General features: G+C 38.0%; 1 protein-coding gene across 1 annotated transcript in view; it reads right to left on the reverse strand.

Moving 5' to 3' along the window:
- The window catches only part of LOC307069781 (sodium- and chloride-dependent neutral and basic amino acid transporter B(0+)-like), a gene marked incomplete at its 5' end in the record, with an annotated part of 45,021 nt that extends 35,841 nt beyond the window's left edge, over positions 1 to 9,180 (reverse strand). The window contains 1 exon segment of the mRNA XM_079728103.1: positions 9,048 to 9,180. Coding sequence (XP_079584229.1) covers positions 9,048 to 9,180 — 133 coding nt within the window.
- Positions 9,181 to 21,243: the final 12,063 nt, after the last annotated feature.

Raw genomic sequence — 21,243 nt, forward strand, 5'->3', positions numbered from 1 at the left:
GTGGACAAAAAGAAAAATAAACATATTTTAAAATATTCCTTCATATGAGGTTATTGAATGTCAGAGGATTTATAAATTGGCCAATATGAAAATATCTCCTGTCTCCAACATAAAGAATGAACTATCAAGAAAAGTGCAGAGTAAAGGAAGCAATGTTTTCGGCTGGAGCTTCTTATTATCTCAGCAACATCTGCTGAGGCCTGATTTTGCTCTGGGATCCCTCCTCCCAGATGAATATATGGGAAGGTCTTACATAGACCAGCCATTTAAGATGGGTTCAAAAAGAGTTTATTCTGTTACATTCAATGTTTCCTCACCCAGGTATCCACAAGTAGGTTAAAGCTTCACTTTCCAGAAGTCTCTTACAGATCAATAGCTGCCAGAGGTAGAGGGTGGAGGGTGAGGGAAATTGGTGAATGTGGTCAAAAGGTACAAACTTCCAGTTATAACATGAATAAGTTCTGGGGATGTAATGTACAGCATGGTGACTATAGCTAACAGTACTGTAATGTATATTTGAAAGTTGCTAAGAGAGTAGATCTTAAAAGTTCTTATTACAAGAAAAATTATTGCAACTATGTGAAGTGATGGATATTAATTAACTTATTGTGCTAATCATTTCTCAATGTATACATGTATCTAATCATTATGTTGTACACCTGAAACTAATACAATGTTATATGTCAATCATATCAATAAAACTGGGGAAAAGAGAAGTTTCTTGTCTCTCAGACAAAGCAGTACGCATTTTTTGCTCTCTATACCCAGCTATAGATAGGTCGAATAAGTTTAAACATCATTTGAGCATACCCTCTTCCCCACAGTTTCTCCTTATGGGAAATGAGGTCCATAAAACCTCTTTCTTGTTCGTAGATTTTATTGTGAAGGTAAATTAAAGAAGGGGAGTGTTGGGGAGGAAGAAATTTTCCTCTACTAGGTTCTTCTGGCTGGTCTAAGAATTAAATTGACGTGAGAAAGATTAACAGGAGAAAATCAAACAAAAGTTTAATAACATATACACATAGGAGAGACCCAGGAAAACTGAGTAATTCATCAAAATGGCCAAAACCCTCACCTTAAATACCATCTTCAGCTAAAGACAAAAGAGGATGTTGGGGGTAGAGGTTTGGGACTTCAAAGGAGAGGAAGACAATTGACATGGAGAGGGAAAAACAAATGTTTGGTAAATAAATATTTGCTGGGCTAGGCAGAGACAATGGGTCATGGAGAGGAATTTTAATAAGCAGACTTTGCTGGATTTCTCCCTGTCAGCACAGCTAATTCATAGTATAGTTATCTATGGTGATACCCCTTCCTGGAACAGGTCCTCCATCTACATTCTTTTAGGCAGTTAGGGGGAAGGTCAAAGGTTCTTCCTGAGTCTTTTGGGACTTAAAAATAATCAGCCTAAATGAATCCTCTTGCCAAAGAGACACATTGTGCTGGCAAATATTGCTCCCCTACAGCAGAGACATGTTTTGAGCTTTTCATTAAAAATACACAACATAAATTTAAAACATTAGTATTTTTGGTGCAATTGTTACAAACATGGACAAGCTACTCCATTCAAGAGGTGAGAAAAGACACTGCCCCAAAAATGTGACAAATAATCTTTGGGTTGAATCCTAAGCTTATTAAACTGTCAGTGCTGAATTGTCAGTAAATCAAGAAGGATGTTAATGAGCATCTGTGCTTCAGCTTTCATTGCCATTTGGCAAACAGTAGCACAAAAAGAAAATGGTAATTAGCAATAAAGGTGTGTTTATTGGTTCGTGCAATTGACAGAGGCTGTGTGTCTCTTCTGCACAGTATGTGTCCTTTATAAAACTGCCAGACAATGGAGGCAAAACCTGTTCTCTTTTCCTTTAGGCTAGAGCTTCATGACCTTGAAGGGCCACTAGAGAAAATCAATTAATGTGGGTAGGAGAATTTATTGTTTTCATTGAAAAACAAAACAAAGAGATCTAGTGAACTGAGTAAAAATTTGAGTAGCCCTCAATCCCTCCCTACTCCAAAGGCCTTTCCTAAAGCCTGCCTTCCCACTCCAATCCATCTTCCATACTGCCTCCTGTGATCTTTCTAAAGGGAAAATTGATCGTGACATTCTCCTGATGAAAACCCTTCAATGGCTTCTCAGAATAGGATCCAGCTCCCTAGGGTGTTCGGTAAGTCACCTCGTGATCTAGCCCTTGCCAACTCTCTAGTTTCTTCTCAGGCCACTATTCCCCCATCCCCTCATAATCTACACTCTGAGAAGGGAAATGTTATGAGGAGAGGGAGGCAGGAATGTTTATACTCTTCTGGAGAAAGGGTACATTGGCACAGTCAGGGTTGAGAGCAATGTGGCAACCTATAATAAAGCAGAAAGTGTTTGCTTTCTGCAGTCTTGTTATTCCACTTCTAGGTACACCACTGAAAACTTCAGGAAGTGCGCTGGTATCTTCATTGCAGTTTTTTTCACAACTGTGAAAAGTGATATGAGAAAAGCAAAGAACCCCACGTAAATAAGAGAATGAATAAACACATGATTACGGTCTCCTTACATAAAGGAATCGTATAGGGAGTAACAATTAAAGAGGTAGTAGTATACTACATGGACAAATGTCCAAAACCTAATGTTGAATTAAAAACTATATTCCTGTGGGATGGATTGGGAGATTGGGATTGACATATATACACTAATATGTATAAAATAGATAACTAATAAGAAGCTGCTGTATAAAATAAATAAATAAATAAATAAAAATTTAAAACATATATTCCCAAATGATAAATACATGATGCAACTTATGTAAAAATTTTAAGTAAATAAAAACTTATATATAGTTTATGGGCACATACATTTGGGCCTATAAATAAAAAGAAGAGATACGCAACAACTTCTAAGAGAGAGGTTACTTCTGGGGAGACGGGTGGGGGGGGGAATGCATAGGAGAGGATTACAAAGGGCCTCACTTTTTATTGAAATATGTTATTTCATATCTATCTGTGATATTGTGATTTAAAATAACAAATATATATTTGGTCTTTTTTCAGTCACAGAGGTCCTAAAGCCCTTGGAATTTCCTAAGTGATGAGAGCAATAAAGGTATCTTAGTTTTGTTAATGAAGTGACTTTTGGAAAGCACCTAAGGATGGTGGCTGGCTGGCAGTGGAGCCAACTGCGTGACTAGGGGGTTGAAACTTTCAGTCCCACCCTACTGACTTCTAGGGTGGGGAGAAGGACTGGAGATTGAGTTTAGTCACCAGACTAATGATTCAATCCAGCTTGCTTATATAGCAAAGTCCCCATAAAAACTCGAAAGGACAAGGGTTTAAAGAGCTTCTGGGTTGGTGAACACGTGGAGGTTTGGGCAGAGTGGTGCCTTTGGAAAGGGCATGAGAGCTCATGCCTTCACACCTTGCCTGATGCATCTCTTCCATCTGGTTTTAAACTGGTAGACTAGTAAGTAAAATGTTTCTCTGAGATCTGTGAGCTGCTCTACCAAATTAATCAAACCCCAGGAGGGTTTGGAACTGCCACTCTATAGCCAGCAGGCCAGAAGCACATGTGACAATCTGGACTTGAAATTGGCATCTGATGTGGTGTGAGGGGACAGTCTTGTAGGACTGAGTCATTTACCTGTGGGATCTAATCCTATCTCCCAGTAGATAGCTTCAGAATTGAGTTGAATTATAGGAAACTCCCCTCCAAGTCAGAATTGGTAATAGAATCATTTTACTGTTATCTATCTATCTATCTTTAAGAAAATATGCAAAATGTTAACATTTGTTAAATCTAGGTGGTGAATACACAGATGTTCAATCAATTCTTTTTGTGTAGTTTATTTGAAATTTTTCATTAAAAATCATTCTTTACACATACAAATTTTTTGTCATAAATGAGAAACACAAATAAAAACTCAAGCCATGGAGTGGATGGAACAGGATGGTGGGATATTGTGTTTACTTTCTTCTCAGTCATCTACCATTTTTCTTCTTCCTTTTCAGGGTTATAGTGCATAACATAAATCATGCCTTTTCATGGGCTTTTTTTTTTAAACAAACAACCTGATTTTATTTATTTACTTTTTTTTTTTTTTTTTTGCTGTACGCGGGCCTCTCACTGTTGTGGCCTCTCCCGTTGCGGAGCACAGGCTCCGGACACGCAGGCTCAGCGACCATGGCTCACGGGCCCAGCCGCTCCACGGCATGTGGGATCTTCCCAGACCGGGGAACGAACCCATGTCCCCTGCATCGGCAGGCGGACTCTCAACCACTGTGCCACCAGGGAAGCCCTATTTACTTTATTATTATTATTATTTTGAACATCTTTATTGGAGTATAATTGCTTTACATTGTTGTGTTAGTTTCTGCTGTATAACAAGGTGAATCAGCTATACATATACATATATCCCCATATCTCCTCCCTCTTGAGCCTCCCTCCCTCCCACCCTCCCTATCCCACCCCTCCAGGTGTCACAAAGCACCGAGCTGATCTCCCTGTGCCATGGGGCTGCTTCCCACTAGCTATCTATTTTACATTTGGTAGTGTATATATGTCCATGCCACTCTCTCACTTCTTCCCAGCTTACCCTTCCCCCTCCCCGTGTCCTCAAGTCCATTCTCTACATCTCCATCTTTATTCCTGTCCTGCCCCTAGGTTCTTCATTTTTTTCTTTAGATCCCATATATATGTGTTAGCATACAGTATTTGTTTTTCTCTTTCTGACTTACTTCACTCTGTATGACAGACTCTAGGTCCATCCACCTCACTACAAGTAACTGTTGTATACTGTGTGATTTTCTGAATGATGGAGTATTTCCTGAAGCTGTAGCCATGAAATATAAAGCTAGATAGGGTATGGACTTAAATATCTAAATTAGTGAGGGTTGTGCTCTATTTTGTTGATGAATGGCTCTGTTGGGTAGTATAATTACCACTGGTTGTATTTGTTTTCCACAAAGACCCCTCTGAACTTAGTTCTTTACATTGTAATGGAGTGTAAGTTGGTACAAGCACTGTGGAAAACCATTTAGCATTACCCAGTAGAGTAGTACCTACGCTTAGCATATGACCTACCAATTACACTTTTATTTTAGACTCTAAAAAAACTGTTAGAAATGTGCAGGAAACATATCCAAAGAAGTTGTTGAAATAGCTAAAAAACAGTCTGTCAAAGAAGCAGACAGAAATGTCACATCCAAACATTGGAGAATAAATAAATAAAGCAGAGAAAATGAATGAGACAACTATAACAGGTCATGGAAGAATACACACAGGATGATTCTGTTTATATAAAATCAAAGACATGAAAAAATTAAACTACATTTTTTTTGAGGAACACTATAGAATACATTTTTATTTTATACATCAGGGTGATTTGAAATAGGAAAAAGCGGAGAACTCTGAGGGCATCTTTTTAGAGTCCTATCCAATTGAACAAATCCAAATTTTAAGAGGTTCATACATACGTGGAAAAACTATGATGGAAAGCTTTGGAATGATGAATACATAATTCAGGATATTTGGTTTCTTACTTGGGAGGGAGGGAAAACAGGCAAGGGCTTAGATAGGACATCAAAGAAACTGGCAATGTTTCATTGTTTAGGATTGGTGGTGGTTATACATACGTTTCTTTTATTTTTATTATTTTAAATATATGCAGGAAATTCCCTGGCAGTCCAGTGGTTAGGACTAGGCACTTTCACTGCCGGAGCCCAGGTTCAATCCCTGGTCGGGGAACTAAGATCCTGCAAGCCACGTGGCATGGCCAAAATCTATATCTATATCTATATCTTCTATCTATATATGCATATATATTTTATACATGTGTTGTATTTAATAATAAAAATAAGAGAATTCTAATTTAAAAGACAGTTCTAGAAATAGTGCACCAGGCAAGTCTCTTGTCCGTAGAGACCAGGGAACCACTGGGCTGAGTCATGGCCTTGCTGAAGTCATGGTCTGGCAACTCCTTCTATCTGTGGTCTTTGAACACCAGTGTTTTGTCAGAGAGCTGAAAGCTGCTGAGCCACTGTACTGCGATTTATGGAGTATCTGGACGGCACCACCATCCGTAATTACCTCATCTCCTGATGGATGAAATTCTCCTACTAAATATGTGTTCTGTTTCTTGAGGATTTTCTTATCACAAAATTTTTTTCAAAATGCAAATTTACTTAAAAGATATGTCATATAAGGCTCTGTTACTTGAGTATGAATGAAACTATCATTTGCCTACTTGGGAAAGGAGAAATATGTCTGAGTATGAACCAAGACAGGAAGGAATGAGGTCCAGAATGAGAAGTGGGAGAACCTCACCAAGAACCTTTGTGGACTTTACCATCTTGCCTGTAAGTGGTATAATAAGAATCTGAAGGATATTTCAATGCTTATTCATTGAACAGGGTATTTATTAGCCTTCAGGTCTTAATGGAGGAAATAGGTTTTAGAAGGGCCCCACTGTGATATATACATTGTTCATTGAAGAGCAGTGAGGTGCTGGCCTAATCTGGGAAAATGTTCCAGGATCAATGTCTAAAGGAAACCAGTTAGACAGAATGCCCAATGAGTTGGGGTCAAGGTTAGGGACAAAAATCATAGGGTTACTGAAGGGTATAAATCCCAAGTTGCAGAAAACAAGCAGCAGGTGGGGACCCTAGGGAATGATAGCAACAACAAACATTAGGAATGTGTAGGGTTTTTACTATTCAGAAGTTTGAAGCCTACCACAAACAGATAAGGGAGGGCAAGCAAGCAATATGCCTTCCTGCATCTATTTTTGCTAGCTGCGACATGCCCACATGAGCACACAGACAAAAATCTGGCTTTATTTATTCAATAGTAAAGTTGACTCAAGAGCTTTAGACAGAAGGCCTAGGATCCAGCGATTTCTGAGGAAAGGAAGGCTGAAGCTAGTAGCTTCGGTTCTGGCACGCAAGCTAGTGTGAAAATCAATCCTCATCTAAGGGCCAAGTTTGACGAAATCAGCTTCAGTTGTTTAAATTGTCATGCAGCTGGGCTAGAATTGCTTGCTTGTTATGATGCCATTAGCCTTTCAACTAAATATGTGCATTCATAATTGTTTGACAAAGTTATAAAGTCATGAAAATACACTACTGACATATTAAATCTGACTCATTTAAATTTTAAAATGCAGTTCCTGGCACACAGTAGGTGCTCCATAAATGTTTGTTGAATGAGTTGAAATCAGGAAATTAGAAGAGATTGTTCTGCTTTCCAACAGTGCATTAAATTGAGTACACCATTTCTCAAGCTGAAAGGAAGCTAAATGAAAGGAAATGGGTTTATTTGATTGTCTCACCTACATAATGACATGAAGTAATAAGGAAATTATTCAGATAATTCATCCCAAATTTTGCCTGATGTAGACAGATGATTAAGGCTTTTGTTTTTATAAATATGCATTATTCAGAGAGCTCCCTCCCTGTTCCCCTTCCCTTTATAAATGAGAAGACAAAGTGCTCTAAACCAATTCCTGGATTTGTAAACATAGTGTGCCATCTATTTGGCTTATCTCCTCAGAGAAGGTAAGTATAAAGTCATTGCAAAAGACTCAGGATGGAGATATGACAAGCTAAGTGGCTTTCTGATGTCTCAGCACCTGCTTTCCTGTTTCTGATTTAGCCAGTGATACACTAGAGATTCCTTTTTTAAAAAAAGACCTGCATACTTCCCAGCCACAGCATTGCATTGCATTCCAGTGGTCCAAGAGCTAATTTTTCTTAGAATAAAACCTTGACCTTAGAAAATATCACTTCTAGGGTGATAAATGGGCATGTCTCAAACAAAATAGATTATTTGAGGAGAGAGGAAAGATAACCTGGTGCAGCATCTTAGAGCCATCTGGGTTCCAGTGACCACTTCAGCCTCTCAGAGTACATTTCCCCTAAATCAACTCAATCCACAAGCAGCTTGAAGGAGTACATGGAAATGACTGAGTGCCCCAACTAATCAAATGCCTCTAACCAGATGCTTTCTGTAGAAAACTTGTTGAAGGTCTATTAGTGTTCTGACCTGAAATTACATAGCTTCCCTCTGTCTTCATTTGAAGATCAGCCATGTGCTTTAAATTGATCAGTATCAAGTAGAATCTTAGTAGCTTTACCTGGGTAGGTAGAGTGCCTATGTATGGGTATATAAGCAAACTCATGCACAAAACTCTCACACTCAAAGTCATGCTACATAAATAAAACTCTCCCCACTGTGATGGGAGGCAAACAAAATATGCACACTTGCAATTAACTTTTTTATTAAAGATTTTAGTTTTTAGAACGGTTTTAGGTTCATAGAAAAATTAAGAGGAAAGAACAGGTATTTCCCATATATCCTCTTCTCTCACACATGCATAGTTTCCCCTATTATCAACGTCTCTCACCAGACTGGTATATTTGTTAACAATAGAGGAACCTACATTGATATATCATAATCATCCAAAGTCCATAGTTTATGTTAGGTTTCACTCCTGATATTGTACATTTCAATTCATTTTATATTCCACAAACATTTATGGAATACCTACTACAGTAAACATTAGGATTGTACTATTATAAATCCTCTGCCTTTAAGAAACTCATACTTAAGGGGAGGGGAAGCAAATTTGATAAATACTATATGTATGAACTATAAATACCAAGAAGATGTGGGGAAAGTTTCACAGAGGTGGTGACATATGACCTGTATTTTGTGGGTATTGACAGAAGAGTTTGCTAATCATGAAAGAGGTAGCAGTGTATTATAAGTAGAATAAATAGGATGGGCAAAGGCATGGGGTTGCAAAAGGGTATGAAGTCTTCAGAGAATGGTGAGACATTTGTTACATACAATATATGGGAGCATACAATATATGGGAAGTGGTGCAAGTCGGTTAGGTGTGAGAGTTTGGTAGGGAAAACATTATAAAGAGCCTTGGATGTGTAGCTAAGAAGTTAGACTTTATCCAGTAGATAGTTGGGAACCAAAAGAGGTTTAGAAGCATGGCTTCAACGGTAGAAGGGTTTCCCTATATTGTCTGATCTTGGTTTTACTGCCTCAGCAACCTCACCTGGAGCTGCATCTGAAGGTGACTGGCAACTTAGGTACCATGAAAGTGCCTGGTAGACTTCTAAGTCTAAACTTTGAGACACAGAAAACTTCTCATTTGTGGTAATTATATTTCTATATTTATTCCTACACATGGTAGCCACATGTGGCATGAGGCCAATAGGAGCTACAAAATCTAATTCAGAAAAGCATGTTAAATATCCAACTTGATCTTGAGTATGTGACTGAAGCCCGTGACTCTCTCTCTCCAAGTCACAGATGTCCTGGCAGAATCTGGCCTGAACTAAGCACCAAAAGAGATCATAAGGTGAATGTTTTATTGCTTTTTCTTCCTATTTTTAATATCTTCAAACACCATTTTGCATCACCCCACTTCCTATATCTTATCAGTAGGGGAATGTTTGAAGTATGTGGGGATATGGACACACAAGCAATGATAGCAGGAAAATGGGAAGACGTTTAAGCATGAACACTTGATGCTTGCTTTTACGTCTGATATCTCTGGCTCTACCAGACATGGTCAGATTTATGTTATAGAAAGATAACTACTGGCAATGTTATGATATATTGAAGAGGGAGAGATTGGTGTCAAAGAGACCAGTTAAGAGGTTGCTACCACAGTTAAGGAAAGAGTTGAGAATAGTAGGTACTAAAGTAAGTGGATAGTGGAGATTAAAAGCAGTGGACAAGTAAGGGAGCTATCTACTTCTGTGGTAAAAGCAAAAGAATTGCATAACCAATCAGATGAAAGAAGGGAGAAGGTGGAGGAGAAGGAGGAGTCTAAGATTACCAGTTTTTTTCTGGATTAGAGGACTGCGTACACTATGAATTGAGAGCATGAGTAACAAAAAAACTGGTGTGCAGGCAAGAGGATGTGTCTAGTTTCAGACACTGAGTTCAAACTGTTGATAAGACATCTAGAGAAGCAATTCAGTGACAGTAGAAAGAATTGTAGCCCCTTATAATTCTTATAGGATGCATTTTTTTCACATTTTAACAGTTCTGAATTTGGCATATGTTTTATAATAAATGTGATCACTTAATGTCATCATTTAATTCAGAATTCTCCCCCGAAAATCTGCTATATCAATAGTTCATCTTACCTATAGCTATCATATTCAATGATGAAAGACTGAAACTTTTCCTCTAAGATCAGGAACAAGACAAAGATTCCCACTTTCACCACTTCTATTTTTTGGAGTTATAGTCTAAGTAATTAGGCAAGAAAAAGAAATCAAAAGCATCTAAATTGGAAAGAAAGAAGTAAAATTATCTCTGTTCATTTATGACATGATCTTGTATAGAGAAAACCCTAAAGATTCCACACACAAAGAATCTGTTAGGACTAATAAATGAATTCACCGAAGTTGCAGGATACAAAATGAATACACAAAAATCAGTTGTGTTTCTTTATACTTACGATGAGTAACCTGAAAAGGAAAGTAAGATAATTCCATTTACAATATCATCAAAAAAATAAAATACTTAGGAATTAACCAAGGAGGTGAAACACTTGTATACTGAAAATTAAAAAATATTGTTGAAAGAAATGAAAGACATGAATAAATGCAAAGGCATCTTATATTCATGGATTGGAAAATTTAATATTGTTAAGATGTCAATACTATCTAAAGTGATCTACAGATTCAATGCAATCCCTATCAAAACCTCAATGATGGGGCTTCCCTGGTGGCGCAGTGGTTGAGAGTCCACCTGCCGATGCAAGGGACACGGGTTCGTGCCCCGGTCCAGGAAGATCCCACATGCCGTGGAGTGGCTGGGCCCGTGAGCCATGGCTGCTGAGCCTGCACGTCCGGAGCCTGTGCTCCACAATGGAAGAGGCCACAGCAGTGAGAGGCCCACATACTGCAAACAAAACAAAACAAAACAAAACAAACAAACAAACAAAAAACAACCTCATTGATGTTTATTGAAGAAATACAAAAATCCATCCTGAAATTCATATGGAAGCTCATGGGACCCTAAATAACCAAAACAACCTCAAAAAAGAAAAACAAAGTTGGGGGACTCACACTCCCTGATTTCAAAACTTGCAGCAAAGCTATAGAAACCAAAACAATGTGGCACTGGCATAAGGACAGACATATTGACAAATGGAATAGAATACAGAGCCGAGAAATAAACTCTTGTATATCTGGTCAAATAATTTTTAACAAGGGTGTCAAGACCATCAAATGGAGGAAAGGACAGCATTTAAAACAAATGGTGCTGAGAGAACTAAACATCCATGTGCAAAAGAATGAAATTGGGCCATTACCTTACACCATATATAAAAATTAACTCAAAATGAATCAAAAACCTAAACATAAGAGCTAAAATTCTAAAACTCTTGGGAAAAAATGGGGGAAAAGATTTATGATATTAGATTGGGTAATGATTTCTTGGATATAACAGCAACAGTATAGGTAACAGAACAAAAAATAGATAAATTTGTGTTCGTCGAATTAAAAACTTTTGGGCATCAAAGGACATTATAAACAGAGTGAAAAGGCAACAACAGAATGAGGGAAAATACTTGCAAATCATATACCTAATAAAAGATTAATATCCAGAATATATAATGAACTCCTACAAGTCAACAAAAGAAAAAAAAAACAATTAAAAACGTAAAAAATGGGCCAAGGACTTGAATTGACTTTTCTCCTAAAATATACAAATGGCCAATAATCATGTAAAAAGATGCTCAACATCACTAATCATTAGGGGAATACAAATCAAAACCACAATTAGATAACTACTTTGCACCCATTAGGATGGCTATTACTAAAAACAAGCACAAAATACAAGTGTTGGATAGGACGTGGAGATATTGGGGTCTTGTGCATTCTGATGGGAATGTAAAATGGTGCAGCTACTATGGAAAATAGTATAACAGTTACTCAAAAATTTAAACATAAAATTACTATATGATCTAGCAATTCCACTTGTGGGTATATATACAAAAGAACTTAAAGCAGACACTTGAACATATATTTGCATGCTCATGTTCATAGCAACACTACTCACAAAGCCAAAAGGTGGAAACAATCCAAATATGCATTGACTGATGAATAGATTAAACAAATTGTGGTAAGTGCATACAGTGGAATATTATTCAGCTGTAAAAAGATATGACATTCTGATACATGCTACGTGGATGAACCTTGAAAACATGATACTAAGTGAAATAAGCTAGACACAAAAGGACAAATACTGTATTATTCCACTTATATTAGGAACACATAATAGCCAAATTCATAGAGAAATAAAGTAGACCAGTGGTTACCAGTGCTGGGAATAGAGGTGAATAAGGAGTTTTGGTTTAATGGGTGAAGATTTTCAGTATGGGATGATGATAATGTTCTGGTGATGGCTGAACAACAATGTGAATGTACTTAATGCCACTGAACAGTTAAAAATGATTAAATCCGGGCTTCCCTGGTGGCGCAGTGGTTGAGAGTCCGCCTGCCAACGCAGAGGACGTGGGTTCGTGCCCCGGTCCGGGAAGATCCCACATGCCGCGGAGCGGCTGGGCCCGTAAGCCATGGCCGCTGAGCCTGTGCGTCTGGAGCCTATGCTCCGCAACGGGAGAGGCCACAACAGTGAGAGGCCCATGTACCACAAAAAAAAAAAATAAAAATAGAAAATAAAAATAAATAAATAAATAAATAAATAATTTTTAAAAATGATTAAAACCATACATTTTATGTTATATATATTTTACCACAATAACTAAAATTAATAAATAATAATGTCACCCCAATTTGGAAACCTTAAAAAAGAGTCCATTCTGTAATTGAAGTCAAAGTGGGAGCGGCTCAGCAATTAGCTTTTATTGAAAGCCAGCCATCTATTCTTTTTGCTCCTTGCTGACAGATGATGGAAGTCTTTCTGGCTTCCCAGAGTAATTACTGTTCCCTTGATAAACAGGGAAAAGAAGGGCTTTTCCCATGTTTTTCCATTGGTTAAGTATCCTAAACTGCCCCCACTGGAAGGGTTGCTAGGCATTTCAAACCCCCTTGATTCCTCCATGGGTAGATAAAGCTAAAACAGCCCTTAATGACATTTCTCTAGTTATCAGAGCAGCAGAAGTAGGGCCCAATGCTGACATTCCCTTTTCTAAAACCATTACACAGCTCACCCACCCTACCACCCAATTCTTGGTTAAAATTCTACAAACTTTCACCTCATCTCCATTTTGATCCTGTTTCCATTCTTGAGTTCCCCTGGGATACGGAGCTGTATTTCTCACTCTTTCCCAATGTATTTTTCCTTTTGGCCCATTTAGTTTCTCCAGTTTGACTTTCCCACTCTCTAGCAGAACTTACTGCAAAACCTTCATTTTCTGAGTCAAGCTGGGCCCTTGAACCCCATAACACTCTTACACTGTTCTTCACCCTAGCAACTCTCTTTTGATTATTTGAATATTCCAAGCGTTTCCTGCTTTGAGGCACTTGTGTATGTTGCTTCTACTGCCTCATGTTTTAACCCAGTCTTTGCCCAGATGAACACCTACTCATCAGTCAGATCTTAGTTCAAATGTCACTTCAACAGAAAAGTTTCCCCTGACTCTCTTCTCATCCCATTTCTAAATTAGACTACTGTTAAAGTGTCTAAAAGGCTCTTTTCCTTTATAAACACATCACAATTTGCATACATGTACTTGTGTGATTCTTTTTATTATTATTTTACTATTATCTAGAAGATAAGCTTTACAGGGCATGGGACCATGTCTGTCTTGTTTGTAATTTTACAGCAATGGCCAGCACAAGGCCCAGCACAAACTTTGGTTCAATAAATGAATGAATAAGTGGATGAATGTAGGTTTCAGCCAATTTTGTTGGCATTCTACCACCACCTGAGGAGATGGGGACAGCCTTTCTGTCTCCTGAATATCCTGAGTGCCATAACTTGGGGCCCTAATACAGGCAGAACTGAACAGAGACCCAGAAAAAGGAGATCGTAAGAAAAGAAAAGGCGATTCTCACAAGCTATTGCTAAAAATGCCAACGGGCTGATGCATAAACACTCATCCAATAACTTTGCTCTCAACATCATTACTAAAGTAAAATGGTAGGACTGGCTCTTTCCATCCATGGTTCTCCCCACTCCTTCCACAATGTATCTGTCCTTTTCTGACTTTATCCTCGGATCTGTTATTGATGCTCATTTTAATCTGATTTCATTGGTTTCCAATATATGTTTCGTTAGGGGTGGGTGGTAGTATTGGTGGTAGATATATAGTTTGTCTGGACACCCCTCTACAGGGAGTACCTTGAAATCATTCCTTTCTTTCCACTTACCAGAGAAGGAACAGCAGAACTGAGATCTTATGAGTCCCATTTCATTTAAACCTTGGGCACATTCATCCAAAAAAATTTTTATGGTTGTTTTAAACTATTGTGTCCTGGCAAAGATACTTGTAATGAACCTTCATTCTGCTTATTTATATATTAATTTATCTTTGGTAAATATGTTGCCCCTAAAAAGCAGCAATCTCTATGTCTTTTGGATCAGTTATATAGCTATTCATCTGAGACAATGTAATGGGGCTTCACTTACGTGAATAAGTTGTATTGATCACCAAGTTCTAAGTTTCCATCCTCTCCATCATTTGAACCAGGCAAACTGTAATTTGCTGCTGCATCATTTCCACCATAGAATTACAGAATATTGGATCTGGAAGGGACTGCAAATAGCCACTAGTACAATCCCCTTATTTTACAATTGAAGAGACTGAGGCCAATATGTCACACTTATTCTGAGCCAAGAAATACTAAGACCTTGCCATCACAGAAGATTACTTCCCATGGCTATTGTATTCATTACTTTTAAGATGTTCATCTTCCCCCTATAACTCAACAAATGTCCACTTATTTCTTTCAATTCTATCTTCTCTAATCTCTCCCCAACTATCCTTATCTCCCACTCTTTCCTGTCTTTGACCCATTTCAGCAAGCCAGAGTAGCACTACCTTCACACTTCTGCAAAGCTATATACACTTGCTCAGGAAAAGTGGGCTATGAACAAAGTCAGCCCCTTCCAGCACCAGGCCAGAGCTCCTAAGCTAGTTCTGTAGAAGTCCTGTAGCCAACCATGATCCTCCCCTATCTGACCATTTTGGTCTCTGCACAAGCACAGAATTTCAGTACCATTTTCCTACCGACACTGGATAGTCCTTTTTATGACAGCCACTTTATAGACTATTGTAATAAAGTACCAATTCCTAAGCTGTCAAAAGCCTAGTACCAAATTTGCTTTAAAACAACTCTATGCACAGATGTGGAATGGGATCCAGCTTTATCAGAAAATATCTTTGCTGGGACACAAAGCCTAGAATGACTTGAGCCTGAGGGAGATTATGAGGCAGTTAGGACTTTATAGAGAATACTGGCTTGGTTTATCAACACAGCCTTAAAAGATACTTAGAAAATCATCGCTCTCTTTTTTTTTCCCCTGAAACCCAAGACCCGCTTGTAAGACAATGAATTCATGATTGCACAAGTGATCACAGGCTAGCTTTCAATTTTTGATTTTGTCATCACCAGAGAGGAGACCAACTCACCTCTTAACCATACATTTTATTGCCAAAAAAAAAAGAAGAATTGAGTCCTTCCTGCTGTTGACCCATCCAGTAATCTAACAGGCCATGAACATTCACTGACTCTAATATGTGATATGCTAGGTATTGTGTTAGGTTCTGGGGACATAACAGTCATCTAAGTCATACTTTGTCTCCTGGAGCTTACTCTGCTGGCAAACATGGCTATTAATTAAATAGAGATATTGGGTACCAATGTTCGTATGATAAGGACATCTATCCTGACCCAGGGAAAACAGACTTGATGGATCTAAGGATGCATGGCAACACTATTCACATCTGGAAAGAGGATGATAAAGGAGGGGAAGAGGGGCAAGTTTGGAGGAGAATTTAAACTTTACCTGTTTCACAATGTTGCCTAGGCCTACCCTTGACTAAAGGATACCCCTTGGAACAGTCATCCTTCTCAAAATCTTATGTTGCTCTCCTGCTCACAAACTTCTATTGGCTCCCTGTTGCAATCAGGGTTAGATTTTAACTCCTTACTCCAACATAACAAAAAGCTCTTCACAATTTAGAGCAAATCTTTTTCTCTACTTTTATATTCTGTCATATATATCTGTACACTCTGCCCAATGAAGCATTGTACCATTTCCATTCCTCCATGTTTTTAAACATGCTGTTTGCTAGAATACTACTCTCCCCCAACTTCCTCCTGCCTAGCAAACTCTTTTTAATCCATTGTAACTCAGTTCAAATGTAAACTCCTTTACAATAGCCAGGACATGGAAGCAAACTAAATGTCCATCGACGGATGAATGGATAAAGAAGATGTGGTACATATATACAATGGAATATTACTCAGCCATATAAAGGAACGAAATTGGGTCATTTGTAGAGATGTGGATGGACCTAGAGTCTGTCCTACAGAGTGAAGTACATCAGAAAGAGAAAAACAAATATTGTATATTAACGCATATATGTGGAATCTAGAAAAATGGTACAGATGAACCTATTTTTCTGGCAGGAATAGACATGCAGACATAGAGAACGGATGTGTGGACATGGTGGGGGAAAGGGGGGTGAGATGAATTGGGAGATTGGGATTGACATATATACACTACCGTGTGTAAAACACATAGCTGGTGGGAACCTGCTGTATAGCACAGGAGCTCAGCTCCGCGCTCTGTAGTGACCTAGATGGGCAGGATAGGGGGATGGGAGGGAGGTCCAAGAGGGAGGGGATATATGTATACATATAGCTGATTCACTTCGTCATACAGCAAAAATTAACAAAACATTATAAAGCAACTATACCCCAATTTTAAAAAAATGTAAACTCCTGATTAAAGCCCTTATTGGCTATCCCAGTCTCCCTCCCCCATTGCATACCATCCCACCTAATGAACTCTGTCCCCCCTTTTTTAGAAATAATAAGATATAAGCTTAATAATAAGGCATCTTTTGAGTACTTATGTATCCAATAATATACCGGACATTTTCACATAGGTTTTATAATAGCATATATAAAATATCCTGTGAGGTGGGTACTATTATTATTGCCATTAACAGATGAGGAAAACAATTTTTTTTTTTTTGTGGTATGCGGGCCTCTCACTGTTGTGGGCTTTCCCGTTGTGGAGCACACGCTCCGGATGCGCAGACTCGGCGGCCATGGCTCACGAGCCCCTCACTCCACGGCATGTGGGATTTTCCCGGACCGGGGCACGAAACCCCGTCCCCCACATCGGCAGGGGGACTCTCAACCACTGCACCACCAGGGAAGCCCTATGGTGATAATCATTTGGCAATATATGTCTATCAAATCAACACATTGTACATCTTATACTTATATAATGTTAGATGTCAATTATATCTCAGTAAAGCTGGAATGAAGAGCAAGAGGATAATTAAGAATATCTTGGGCTTCCCTGGTGGCACAGTGGTTGAGAGTCCGCCTGCCGATGCAGGGGACGCGGGTTCGTGCCCCGGTCCGGGAAGATCCCACATTCTGCGCAGTAGCTGTGCCCGTGAGCCATGGCTGCTGAGCCTGCGCGTCCAGAGCCTGTGCTCCGCAACGGGAGAGGCCACAACAGTGAGAGACCCGCGTACTGCCAAAAAAAAAAAAAATCTTTATGCCAATAAATTTGAAAACCTAGGTAAAATAGAAAAATACCTAGAAAACTATAAATTACCTAACAGACTCAAGAAGAAATATTCCTGGATATTCCTATAATCCCACATAAAGAATCAAAATTAGTAATTTAAAACTTTTCCATATGAGAAAAAAAAAACAAATCTGGTACAATTTTATGAGAAAGTGTTACCAAATTCAGCAATATATGAGAAAGATAATAATATATCATGACCAAACTGCATTCATTTCTACAGATTTACAATGCCACATCTGTCCTCCTGCCAAATTTTCTTATATACATAGACATATTTCAGGGCACTAGTGTGTTCCTTTGGTCATTTGTCTAAATCTGTACCAATACATCCATTTGTAAATTATTGCAGCTTTAAAATACATCTGAAATCTTATAGCACCTGTTCCCCCATCATAGTCTTCTTTTTCAGTTTGCCTTATTTCTTGGATTTTACTCTTCTAGATGAATTTTGGAATCCATTTTTTTAGTTCCAAGAAAAATATATTGGATTTCTATTAGAACTGCATTTAACTTATAGATTAATTTGGTGGAGAACTGACATTTTTATAATGAGTACAGCAGGTCTTTCCAGTTATGTCCTCAATAATTTCTGGACAAAGATCTTGAATTTATTTAATGTTTAGATTTATTCATAGGTACTTTAAAAGTTCATTGCTATTTTGAATGAGATCTTTTTGTCTTATTACATTTTCTAGTTGGTTATTAGTACTGCATGAGGGCAATATTGATATTGATTTTCATTGATCTCTGATGTCCTCCAAGTTTATCTGAAATTAAAAGCATAATTAACATACAAACATATAAGGAGAAGGGCAAACTGAGCATTCATTCTGAATGGTTCTATGTTTTATGATTTGACTGTTCGTGTATTTGTTTGGTGCCTGTTTGTGTGTTTAAATACTAATTTTTTAGAAACACTGTACTTTCCAATACTTCTTTATGGTATACCCAAACTGACCAGGTACTGAAAATGATCTTGATCAAAAAAGGACCATTGGACTACCAAGCCATAAGATGTGAGAGCGCCAATAGTCATCAAATATCATACAGTCATGTATTCATTCAGCAAACATTTAAGCAACTACTATAGGTACTGAACACATAGTGTGTGACTGGCACTATGCTAGGGGTAACCAAGAAAACCAAGGTCTCTGTCTTTTTATATAGCTTATCATCTAGTGGGAGAATCAATCAACAAACTTCTTGTGATGGTTATTTTTATGTGTCAACTTGGAAATGCTATAGTAGTTAGTTAGTAATTAATCCAGGTGTTGCTTTGAAGGTATTTTGTAGATGTGCTTAACATCTACAATCAGCTGACTTTAAGGTAACTAACCCCTGACAATGTGGGTGGGTCTCATCTAATCAGTTAGGACTTTAAGAGCAAAACTGAGGTTGCTGGAGAAGAAGAAATTCCGCCTCAGAACTATAGCATCAGCTCCTGCCTGGATTCCAGCCTATTGGCTTGCCCTAAAGATTTCAAGCTTGCCAGCCATCCACTGGCAAGTCATGTGAGCCAATTCCTTAAAACAAATTTCTCTAAATAGATATATGCATACACATATATGTATGTGTACATACATCTATACATATATGTATATATACATACATAATAGGAGATACACAAACTCTTATTGATTCTTTCTCTTGAATCTGGAGCCTTGACTGATACGTCAGTAAAAACACAAATAAATGTATAATTGTAAATTGCAATACATGCTATGAAGGGAAAAATTGGCAGGGATGGTGTAGAGTGGCGGATGAAGGAGAATCTACTTCTGTGGTCAAGGAAAGTCTGATGAATTACCTTCTAGGCTGAGACCTGAAGCATAAGAAGCAGCCAACCAGATGAAGAGCCTTCAGAAAATCTGGATCAAATTATACTCCCACAAGGAGTATATGAGAGTACCTAACACCTTTGCCAATACTATAATTTTATTGTTAACTCTATGCCAATTTGCTAGGCAAAAAGTCATATCATGTTATTTTTTCAACTTATTTTTCTGTAATTATTTGTGAGGCTGATTTTTTTTTTCATATTATATGTCATTTGAGTGCTCTCTTTCCTTCTACAGTTTTGACCAGGATGGTTGAACAATAGCTCCAAGAACAGTGTCTTGTATGTAAACAGCACCATAGATTAGCAGAGGTGGAAGAAACCTGAGAGATCTCCAGTTCAACCTATGTCCAGTGCAAGAATTCCTCTGATAGCATTCATAACAAGTTTTAGCTTCTGCTTGGATAAGTTCAATGAAAGGACTAACTAGAGAACCACAGATTATCCTGGAAAGAATGGACTTTACATATCATTATTAGATCTGTTCATAAATTTATTCATTTATGTCAACAAATATTCCTTGAGTTTTATAATAAGAAATAGCCCAGTCTCTTCATTTTAAGGATGAATAACAGAGGCTGACAGAATCTAAATGACGTTCTCTAGTTTCTCAGGGGTGAAAGAACAAACTGGGGACAAGAATCAGGTTGCTGTAATCCAAGTTCACCATACTTTCCACTCTAAGGTGATAATTTCCCCCAGAATATTCAGGGAAAAGAACAATACACCTCCACATTAGAGTAGACCTAAAAGCACTTTCTTGTCGCTCTATAGCGAAGGTCCTTATAAATTCCAGTGGCATGTTTTTAAGGTTCCCACAAGAGGTAAAATAAGAAAATGTAATAGTCTTATGTTACATACTAGGAGGCATCTATCAGCAGAGTTAACCAAGGTATTTAGTTTTAGAAGCATTTTTGTTTTCTGGATTCTAGTCCTTTAGTCATAAACATGACAAATAACATTTAAGAATTTGATAATAAAAGTCATGGGAAAAAATAATAATAATGTGCTTTCATCTGTGTTTACAAATGTGCCTCTTAACAATTTGATCTCCTAACATCTAACATGCCTATTGAAATAGTGAAGCACTTGCTCCTAGCTTAGAGCACTGGCTTTCATATGATTATTTCGCTTTTAATAATCAGGCAAGAGAAATTAAGAACTCAGGGAAAGAGCCTAAATTTGCATAAGGACAACACCCACCAATCCTCCACAATGTGTTCAGTTATTCTAGTCAATGTTTGAGGTGCATGGACAGTGAACGGTGCTGTTTTCAGCACTATAGGGTGACGGCTTAGCTTTAGAACCAAAAGCAAAAATAGATAAATACTTGCCCGATAGGAAACAAAATGAGATAGAGACGACCGTATTATTTCAGTCATCCTGATAAGCTGCCCACATCTGAGAAGCAGGTGGTCAGGGTGCTGATGGAAACTATGTGATATAACTTTATGATCTATTCCACGCCATTGTATAGCCACAAGTACAGAATAGTGTTGAATCACTCAAAATCATTCCATGGGTAAAACCCAAACTTTTGGTTGTGCTGCATTGACCTTAAAAATGGATCTGAAATGCTATCAGTAATTATTATGCTGTACAACGTTAATGAATTGACACTGAGCCCTATTAGATATTTGGATTTATT

This window comes from Hyperoodon ampullatus (assembly GCF_949752795.1).
Source record: "Hyperoodon ampullatus genome assembly, chromosome: X".
NCBI classification, from domain to species: domain Eukaryota; kingdom Metazoa; phylum Chordata; class Mammalia; order Artiodactyla; family Ziphiidae; genus Hyperoodon; species Hyperoodon ampullatus.